The sequence below is a fragment of the Barbus barbus genome (genome assembly GCF_936440315.1).
Source record: "Barbus barbus genome assembly, chromosome: 6".
NCBI classification, from domain to species: domain Eukaryota; kingdom Metazoa; phylum Chordata; class Actinopteri; order Cypriniformes; family Cyprinidae; genus Barbus; species Barbus barbus.
The window spans coordinates 27,724,501-27,735,847 of NC_136734.1; the positions used below are offsets into that span (position 1 = coordinate 27,724,501).

An 11,347-nucleotide genomic window follows, 5' to 3' on the forward strand; every position below is an offset into this window, starting at 1 on the left:
AAGTTATCCCAAAGATTGAAAGTTATAGACTGTACATTACCTGTAATGATGATATTTTAAGGGAATTTAAGTTTAGCAATTTAAGTAGCGATTGTAGTTCCTCCCTAGACTACTTAGTTAAAATGAGTTAATGTATTAAAAATGGAGATGGAGATGGAAGGTGCTGGAGGGATAAACTGTCAAGGGATTGGCTATTTATGTGTAAGCTCTTTTGTGCTGTGATCAACAACAGGACAAGATGAACAATGTTTGACTTGACCTTCATTTGGGAACCAATTAAGTGAATAAGTGGGAAATCTTGTCAGGTGCTCTGGGAATAAGAGGTGAAAGACTGATGAATAATAAGATTTGCCAAGGTGGGATAATTGCTTTAACTCAAATTGGGGCCGATGTAGACAAGGTTACAGTTATTCTAAAAACCCCAGATCATGTCGGTCTCTTGAAGACCTTGACTGACTTGGCAATTACTTGAGGAAGTGAAAAATAAAACCGCACAGAGACAGAATGCAGTGCGTAATGCCACTGGTGCAGAATACATTAGCTAGAAATAGGCTATTATACATCCTATTGCTTCTTGTCCTATAGTGCAATAACATTAATTCTCACTGGAGTAACATGCGGAGCAGTCAGAGTAGCAGAATAAGCCCCCAAAATGGACATGACTGTATTGTTCCCTGTGGACACTATTATGCAGCTGCCAGAGGGGTGGATGACTCCAGTGAGTCTGATACATATTATGCTGAGTTTTCTTATAACAGCATAATATTAGATTTTTTTCTAATACACTCAGTAAAACTGCAGATGGACATTTCTTATACAATTCGTTTCATCTAATGGGATAGTTCACCCCCAAAAAAGAAAAAAACTTTTACTTAGATTACTCATTTACTTTTATTTACTTTGTCATCATTTACTTACTCCCACGTTGTTCTAAACCCATGATTTGACTTTAACTGAACACCACTGAAATGATGAATAATGGCATGGTCACTCTTTTCCAAGAAATAACCATTAACAGGGAATGGTGTGTTCATACTTCAAAAAGGACACGCAATAGCCATAAAGTTTAACAAAAGTACTAAAAAGGTAATCCATCTGGACATTAAATAGGCAATTAAGAGAACTTCAGTAAATACTTTTAGCTACAAGAGCTTTGCTGTTCATCACATCCACAGCCAAGTTCATTTGAAAAACATCAGTAGGCTATAGCATGAGTGATATTGTTTTTATATAGGCTAACAGTTCAACATACAAGAACTTGCATGCTGCACTGTAGGTTATTTTGTCTGTTTTGTTCCCCCAATGAAAGTATCTCCAAACGAAGTCAAAGCACAGACTTTCTGTGTCTTTGAGCACCTGGCTATGGCAAGTAGCGCTCGCTGCAGCCCACAACATCAAGGGGGCATGGTTGGATCCACATCTAGGGGGTGGAGATTGGTAGGTGTAGGGGTGGAGATGGGCGGGTTTAGGGATCAGGGGGTGGAGATGGGTAGGTTTAGGTATATGTAAGGTGGGAGGAGTTGGATCGGGATCCAACCACGCTCCCTGGATCTTGTGGGCTGCAGCGAGACGCTCTTCGGCTATGGAGGACCAAGAGTGCTGCTTAAAAATAAATAAATCACTTTTTAAATGGACAAATAAAGATGTTTATGTAATGCATTTTTAAAAAAGTGATTTAAAAAGTGCATTTAAAAAGATTAATGTACTTTTTGTTTTATTAATCCAAGTTTTAAAATAAGAATTAAATAAACTGTTTTAAATTTATTTATACATTAAAAATTACTTTGTTTTATTTTGTTAAACTACGTTTAAAAACACGAATTAAATAAATATTTAAATGTCTATTAATTTGTCCATTTAAAATGTGATTTATTTATATACATTTTTATGTTTGAATTATTAAATCAATAAATTGATTCTTCATTTTATTTTTAAGCGGCACTCTTGGTCCTCCATAGTGGGTGGGGTTTAGCCTACTTCCTGAATGAATCTGTAACTAGGAGTCAGTGAAGTTAGGATCCATGTGCAGCTTTATTAAAACAGAATGCAAATCAAACAAGCAGAATTCAATCATGAGCTTCAAACACAACGTAGGCAGGGCAGAATCAAAGTCAGCGTTCGGGCTGAGGATCAAGGCTGGCGCAAACACACAGGATAATCGAATAACAAGGCAGGTTGAATCAGAATAGGCAGGCGGCAGAGAATCAGAGTCCAGTAAATAGTCCAGGTCATACACGGGGAATCATACACTGGCAAACCGCTCGGAAATGTTTGCATGGCAAGACAAGACTTCGCAATGAGGTAACTGAGGGAACAGCCTAAATAGACCAGAGTCAATGGGAAACACCTGTGAGTGTAATCAGCCACAGGAACGGGGTATATGGGAATTGGAGTCAATGACTGTTAAAACGGAGGGAGCCACAGAGGCTGAATTCGTGACAGAATCAGTGTGTTTGGAGGAATCGGTTGAAGTAGCTACTATAACTCGTAAACAGAGCTGGGTAGGTAACTTACAAATTGTAATCCATTACTGATTCCAAATTACATGACAAAAATTGTAGTTAGTAACGTAATCCATTACATTACACATTTTAGGTACTATTATCATCAGACAATATTTTGGTTTCTTTTTGACATGATATGAACTTGAAGTGCATTAAACATTAGCCTACATCACCTCAAGGTTTCCCAAATGGGGTTAGTAAAGGAACTGCAGGGGGTTCTTAATAATTAATAATTCATAATAATGTACAAATAAATAATAATATAATAATCTGATTATGAGTAGCCTATGTTAAAATGTAATTTAATCTAACTACAAGTAGCTACTTTTAAGGCACATTCCTTATTTACATTTATTTACATTTATGCATTTAGCAGACAAAAGCAACTTACATTGCATTCAAGTTACAGTTTTTACATTTTATCAGCTCTTGCTTTCCCTGGAAATCGAACCCATGACCTTGGCGTTGCTAGCGCCATGCTCTACTATTTGAGCTACAGCAAAGCCATGTGAGAAAGTAGCGAGAAGCCTTATGAGAAAGTGTAATTTCCAATAAAGCAGTTGCATTTGTTTGAACATGAAGCTCCTCCACTGCCATCATCTCGTCAATGAAGATCACATAAGAATGATTGATTTTGCCAAAGAGGGTCCTGGAGGGAAATCAAGAATACAGCTGCAGCCTGTGGAGCCACGCACCGTGCACTCAGTATCTGCAAGAAGAGTGAAACTTAAAAAGAAAAAGCCATTATGGTCAGCATTTCTGGTGCTCATTATGGAAAATATTCCAACAAGTGACAGCTCATGTTATCCTAGGGATTTATCCCAGGGAATACGCTGTAAGTCAGATAAATGGAACTTGCTTGAAATAAAGTATATTCCTGTCATGGTAATTGGAAATACAGTGCTAAATCACTTCTAAAACACTTCATCCCCAAATTTACTTTGCTCTTTAAAATGTCCTCTAATATGCTAGTAAAATCCTAGAATGCATAGAATTTATTCCTAAATTTGAGAAGAAAGTAAATCACATTAACATAGATATAATGTTTATTGCAACCTTTAAATACCAACGTAATCCCAATAACATTAGCTTAGTAATGCTGGGCGATATGTCAACAGAATATAGGCTAATATACATATCTCGGCATGCAGTGCTTGACATTAATGCCCACTAATTGCGCATGGATTTCATCAGTGGCTTTGAAGAAACGTAGCAAGGACATAAATTAAATAGTCAAATAATTTTTCTGTACAAAAAAAATACAATAATAATTTTTGTGCACAAAGAAAATAAAAATAACGACTTTATTTAACAATTCTTCTCCTCATCATCCTGTCTGTAGCGGCGCCGCCATTGTGGAGAGTATCATGATGCATGCGCTCTCTTCAGGTGAATTTAAACAAAGCATAGGCTACACATGGCGCTGCTGCTTACGTTATTTATGTTTTCTTTGTGCGCAAAAAGTATTCTTGTAGCTTCATAGCATTCCGGTTAAACCCCTGATGTCACGTGGACTATTTCATCGATGTCCTTAGTGTGTTTCTGGGCCTGGGAACATTTCAGTTACATTGTGTTCTATGCAGGGTCAACTTAAAAACAAGGGTTTAGCCAAAGACTATAGAATACCTAAGATGTCACTGGTATTGTTTTGAATGGGGAAAAATGCAACGCTCAATATGGCCGCTCAATCGCAGGAAGCCCCGCCTTCTGAATGAAAGAACCAATCGTTAATCAGTAAAGTCAGCGCGTCACTGCAGCTGCCGTTAAAAGTCCCGGTTGCTATAGAAACAGGCCGTTTCTCAATACCAAGTTCGCAGAGTCTGGACTTCCGTCCTTTCGAGTTTGGACTTGCCAAGTTCGACTCAGAAGAACGAACTCTCGAGGACGAACTGAATTCTGGGTTATGGCCCGTATCAAGTCCGCACAAGTCACCTCTCGATGCATCCTCGGTAAAAGGGGCGGATCAAGAACACATCCGGGGATTTGAACTGGACTTGGCTAGATGTGAACTTTGAATTGGAACAGTACTTGGGCAGCGACTGATGACGTTTCACAAGTCCACAAGAACACAAGTACAGACAAGTACGCATATTGAGAAACGGCCACAGTCAGTGCTCTGAGACGCGCGCTCAGGACTGCGCATGCGCACTGGCTGATCTAGCCTGAGAAATAAGCTTTTTATAACGCTATTTGAGCAAAAGAAACAACATTTATGACACAGTTGTTGTCCGATTTCATTGGTGATTTCAAATATTAAATTTAATCGTAAGCTTAGTGAACCGTTTTGGAGAATTTGATGGTTCCCCATACAAAGACATAGGAGCTGCACTTGGATGCCTGAGAGGCGTTTCAAAGATGGCCGCCAAGTGACAGGACTTGTCTTAAAGAGACTTTGGTACACAGTTGCTTCGCCATGATGGTAGTTTACTTTCTTATGGAGAATTTTTAGATAAAATCAAACTTCCAATTTCTGCAAAGGACTATGCAGTTGTCTTTGGTGCTATACCTTCTGGTCTTCTTCAGTTGTTGTGTGTTAATGATGTTGTTGATTTGAATATAGCTATTGATCTAAATATAAAGTTAGATGGAGTTAGTATTCTTGACAGAAAATGCAACAATAACTTTGTTAGACAGGTTTGTAGGCCTTTTAGGATTCCCCCAGCTAAAAGTTTTTGGAATTCCCGCTTCGAAGACATTAAGTGGGAGGAGGTTTTTACGGTCTCCAGGAGATACTGTATCACCAATAAGATTCGTGAGGTTTCATTTAAAATTATTCACTGTATTTATCCAGTAAATGAGGTTATAAAAAGGTTTAAGAAAGACATTGACTTAAAATGTGCGTTTTGTAATATGAATGATGAAAGTATTTACCATCTTTTTGTTGAGTGTATCTGTACTAAATTGTTTTGGAATGATTTTAAAGTCTTCTTTAAGGAGATTTCCGGAATTGATATTACATTAGAAGACAGGAATATTTTATTTTTTTATGATAAGCCTTTAGAGAAGAAAATTTGTTTTGTTCTCAATTTGTTTGTCAAAACGCTTATTTTGTTTACTAGGATGAGAGTTGCTGAAATCGCGTTTGGTCTCGTACTGTATCGTGTATCTTGTCAGTGTGTGCACTTGCTTGGCCATTTGTAGTTGATAAACAGGAAAGTGGGTCCAGCTGAATTGAAATGATCATTTGTTGGATTGGTATAATAAAGGTTATTATACCGCGGCAGCGGTCGCGGCAGTCGTCGTGTGAAGCCCTCTTAGTGTGAAGACCAAAGAGTGTAAAGACCATCGACTCTACCGTGCGACTCCACCGGGCAGGGACACCGGCAAGGGATAGTAGTAGCTTTTTATTTAATTTTTTCATTGATATGTTTATTATTGAAATGTTGTTGTTATATGCATGTGTTAATTTTATTTAATTTCTTTATTTTCTTAAATATGTGGGTAGATAGTATTTATAGAGTTGTAACTTTTTAGTTTTAGTTACTTTTTCTTATTTGTAAGTCGCTTTGGACAAAAGCGTCTGCTAAATGACAAAAGTAAAAAAGTAAAGAGTGTAAAGACCATCGACTCTACCGTGCGACTCCACCGGGCAGGGACACCGGCAAGGGATAGTAGTAGCTTTTTATTTAATTTTTTCATTGATATGTTTATTATTGAAATGTTGTTGTTATATGCATGTGTTAATTTTATTTAATTTCTTTATTTTCTTAAATATGTGGGTAGATAGTATTTATAGAGTTGTAACTTTTTAGTTTTAGTTACTTTTTCTTATTTGTAAGTCGCTTTGGACAAAAGCGTCTGCTAAATGACAAAAGTAAAAAAGTAAAGAGTGTAAAGACCATCGACTCTACCGTGCGACTCCACCGGGCAGGGACACCGGCAAGGGATAGTAGTAGCTTTTTATTTAATTTTTTCATTGATATGTTTATTATTGAAATGTTGTTGTTATATGCATGTGTTAATTTTATTTAATTTCTTTATTTTCTTAAATATGTGGGTAGATAGTATTTATAGAGTTGTAACTTTTTAGTTTTAGTTACTTTTTCTTATTTGTAAGTCGCTTTGGACAAAAGCGTCTGCTAAATGACAAAAGTAAGTAAGTAAGTAAAGTAAGTTTATTTTGTTTGGGAAATATCACATTCATAAATGTCGATGGGCAAAAAATACACCTAGTTTTATACATTTTAAGTTTGAACTTTGTCAGTATTTTAAAGCATTGGAGGGTGCAAGGAATGCCAAGGCCAAAAAGACTATGGATTGTTGTAAAGCCTTGAAATGTTATCCTTTTTAAGGTCTCTTATATTTATTTTGTAATTGAGAGATGGACTTGTCTTCAATACTCCTCTGTATATAGTTCTTTTTTTTTGTTGTTGTTTGTTTGTTTATTAAGCAGTTTCCTTTTTTCTTTTTACTACTGTATCTGTAATTTTGGTTGATTTCTTGCTGTTATTATCTTTACATGTTATGAGAGTTGTTACTAAATAAAGCATAAAAAAAAAAAAAAAAAAAAAAAAAAGAGACTTTGGTTTAGCTTCAGGGGCAGGCTAGGCCAAAATAACAAATAATAATCTTTTTTTTTTTTTTTAACCCCGTACACTTACTAAAACAAAATTTAAAATACAGTTTAAAAAATCGTAGTCAATCAGTTGTGTGTCAAGTTAACAAGAAATATCACAGGTTGAAATCACAACCACTAACACTAAATTACAATCACACTCACAATCTCAAGTGTGCCTCAATCATATCACCCTGCAGCCCAAGAATGTTTGGCCACTGAAGCCAAGCAGGGTTGAGTCTTTGTTTGTGTATCGGTCTGGCTAGTGGTGCCAACTACAAACGCAGTTACAGTTAAGGTGATGAGTAGACTGGTTGAAGTTGGGCTCAGGTTGTTGTGCTTAGGGATGCAATGTTTCCCATACATTGATATTTTTTGTGGCGACCCGCCACAATATCAAAACTGACCACCACAAATAGATTTTCCAAAAGGAAAAGTCTTTGACTTCGTTGAAAAAATGAGCACTGCACATTTCAAAATGTCAATCTCTTCTGCTCCAAAGGCACCTCCTGCTGGTAGAGAATGAATTTGCATTTTCAGTAAGACTGTATGATTTACGCCACAAACATATTTTGCTTGTTATCAGAAATAATCTACTCTAGAAGGACTTTGTTATTAATTCTTTGCGGAAGTCTACTAGAAGTTAAGTTTGGGCCACAAAAGTGTGCATGCACAGTAGTGACTCAGGCTCATAACTTAAAATTTAAGCGTTTCTCAAACCATTAGGCATAGTTTAGGGAAATAAATCAGTGTAAAACTGGTGGTTTTAGCCCTGTTGACTCACATCAGTGAGACAAATGACTGACATGATCAGCTCGGCCAAAGCTTTTAAGTGCAAACTACCACTGATCTATCTCCAACTTCACTGCCATGCCATGCCATGTTTTCGATTTAAGTACAGAAACAGAATTTGATTGAATTTCAAGCTGGACACACAGGCAATTTTGTCTCATTGACTATCATTCAGAACTAAAAGTGTTATTATTATTGAAAGCAAAGTATCCACAGTTATTTTAATTTGTAATATTTCACAATATTGTAATAATATTTCACAATATTTCTGTTTTTATTGTAAATCCACAATGCTGTGGTGAGCATACTTTTTCAGAAACATTAAAAAAAAACTTTTGTATATTAAAATACATACCAAAATCCACCCATGTAAGGTAAAAATATGTCTCGGACTATAAAATAAAACATTTCAAAAGTTTTCTTTTGAGTTTAAAAGTCAAATAGAAATTTTCCAGCTGCAGTAATTATATTTGTATACAGAAACATTTGTAAAAGAGGCCTGTTTGATGCGATCAGCCCTTAACAAAACAACTGTAAACACTTGATAAACATACAACATGAAAAAGTTGTAAAGCAAATTCCAAATATACATAAGATTTCTACACAGTTTAGGCTGAGCACAAAATCAGACCAAGAATCTAAGCTAACTGATTATTATATACAGAATTAACTTGAAGTGCCCAGGCATAACTGGGTTTAATCCAGTAAGAAATTTTGAAAATCTTTGCAAAAACTGGGTTATTATATGTGAATTCATATAGGGTGAAATCAGATACAATGTGTCACTTTTAATAGTCTCATTCTCACTGTCCTGTAAGGGCCCAATTAATCTGGATTCACCCTACCTATGGCCTCTCTTATTTACTGAAATAGGCAAGGAGGTCCCAAAAATGTAATCCCAGTGTCTGAAGTAAGGGGCAAAGTTCCCTTTAAAGTGCTGATGGTGGGCCAGGTGGTGCGGTGCCCCGCCGAAGCACGGCAACAACCGATGCAGTGCCCAAGGAAAGTCATATCCACAGTGGTCCTCCACAGCCATCCAGGTGTTAACCAGATGGAAAAGGATTTCGCTAAAAGGGTGGCAGCCCACAAGCATGGCACTTATAAATGCAAGGGTTTGTAGAGACAGCAGTTCAGAAATACTGGAGTCTTGAGCTGCCAGAGCAAAAGTGTCCCTGTTCTGATGGTGAATGTGGTGGATATTGTGGTACAGCCAGGGAATTCTGGAAAATTAGACATTTGATGTAGTTATATATAATAATATTATATATGATATAAATATGTACTGAAATATTTTATATAAATAGATACATAAATTAAATACATAAACATGGGCCTTGCTAAAGTTACAAGTGGAGACAACAAGAGTGAGATGTGATAATGACATCAACAGATTATGAAAGTGGAATGGATGTGAGTGTTTTTTTTTTTCTATATGAAGTTTTGAGCTGTGCACACGGTAGTTTGTTCCTTAAATTTATGAATCTGACTTTATAAAGTAGTTGGAGTCATGGCACTGTTGCCAGTGCACAAGTTCTAGTATATACAGAGATTTTTTGCTCATGGCGTTGGTAATCTGAAAAATGTCTACTCTGTTTTATACAGAAAACTATAAACTACACTACAGTGACATTACACAACTACACATTGAACTACACTAGCAGGTGAGTAGATTCGGTAATCTCATTTTCAGGTCAGTTTTTGGAATCTGACCGAAAAGAAACATTAAAACTCTCTGGGACCATTTTCAACAAAGATTATCTGCTCCTGGTTAATCTAAATCACTTCACAATATCTTACATATTTATGACAATATAAGCCTTACAGAACAGAATACATGAGATTATTTATTTGTTATTATTTATAGCTATTTTTATAAAATCTGGAAAATGCATTATTATTGTTATTATTATTAGGTTATATAAAAGCAATATTATTATATTGAAATAATACAATTAATTAAAATTATTACATTTATTAATCATATTTTTTGATTAATAAATGTATTAATCCCCCCCCCCCCACACACACACACACAACCCTAGTCTCGCGTAGCCAAATCTTCAGATTGACGGCAGAAGTTTAGCCAATTTTCCGTGGGCGTTCCATCTGAGGCGGAGACCACAACCCTAATCCTACCCATCGCGTAGTAGCATATACACGCCAAAGTCCATTTTTACGTATCAATACAACGAGTTTTTGTTTTTATTTGGCGTACTATTTATACGCACTTTCATGAGATCGGGTTATATTCTTGAGAATGCCAACCTGTATACCAATGCCAATAACAGTGTAGCCTAGATTATAGCGTCTAGTTTAATAAAACTGTTAAAAATGACAATAAGATTTCAAACTTTGTCATTAAAAGTTTCAATGCTCCACACGTGCAATGTTGGAAGCTCCACATTCTGACATGCGAGATGAGTGATGCTTACTTGTGAATGGTGTAATGAAAAAAGAAGAAGAGCGTATCGAATATGAGCATGCATGATACACATTCTCTAAATGCATGGAAACAAGACGGTGCTGTATCCGGGAAATGCGTGCGCCGCACCGACAGAAACAGCGCAGTTAACGGTAAAACGCCAACTACGTATTTCCATAAAATCCGAGTAGCACATCGAAAATACTGATGCAAGCCAACGACTTCACGGCGCATCCTGTACTTATGGAGCCATCCCAGGTGTGGACTGAACACGTCCAGAAGCAAGAAGGGAGCAGAGAAGATGAGGTGAGTGCTAAAAGCTGCGCACACGCTAAAGTGGGGTGACATGAGGAGCACATGATGTTCCGCATAAATAAAGTCCCAAATCCACTGAAGAAGTGCATCGCCTCCGAAAATCAGTAAGAAGAGAACGATCATCGTTGTGGACTACTAGCTACTGTTGTTTCTACATAACCGCGAATGAAGCTGCAGCTGTGATGATGTCCTCCAGATGTGCCGTCTTGTGATGCAAACGGCGTGAAGATCACTTTCATTCTGACACAGCTTTGGTACAGGCAGCGAGCCACAGCGGTGAAAACCGATGCTCTCCTCCCACAAGAGCAACTTTACCAACTTTAAAGACAAGGTCACTCGAGCTGTTAACCGCATAATATGAGCAGCATTGGATCGTGATGTTCTAGCGAAATGATGCCACTTAATAAATGACATTATGTGCACAAAGGAGCTGGGAATACTGTGCCTAAAATGTTACTCAATATCGATCATTAAGTAAACGACGAACTACGTTATATAAAGCATTATCACTGAGGGAAAACCATTTTAAAGTCATTCTCTGCTTTTAATGCCATGGTTATAAATTTAGCAAATGTTAAAGGGATAAAGGCATAAAGCCCAAAATGAAAATGTTATCATCCTCATATCAATCAAAGACTGTATGACTTTCTTTCTTCTGTGGATGCATCAGCTTTTGAGAAATGTAACAGTTTGAGTAATACCTCAGTGTTTTGTTCATACAATGGAAGTCAACGGCAGCTAAAACTGTTCAGAATATAT

The 11,347-nt window shown here is 36.8% G+C and overlaps 1 protein-coding gene across 1 annotated transcript; it reads right to left on the reverse strand.

Annotated features, from left to right (window-relative positions):
* Positions 1 to 8,624: 8,624 nt before the first annotated feature.
* Positions 8,625 to 10,711, reverse strand: ch25hl3 (cholesterol 25-hydroxylase like 3; the record flags this gene model as incomplete). Its single annotated transcript, XM_079420273.1, has 2 exons — positions 8,625 to 9,071; positions 10,284 to 10,711. 2 exons carry the CDS (start codon positions 10,709 to 10,711, stop codon positions 8,693 to 8,695), a joined length of 807 nt encoding a protein of 268 aa, XP_079276399.1. The 3' UTR covers positions 8,625 to 8,692.
* Between the last annotated feature and the right edge of the window lie 636 nt (positions 10,712 to 11,347).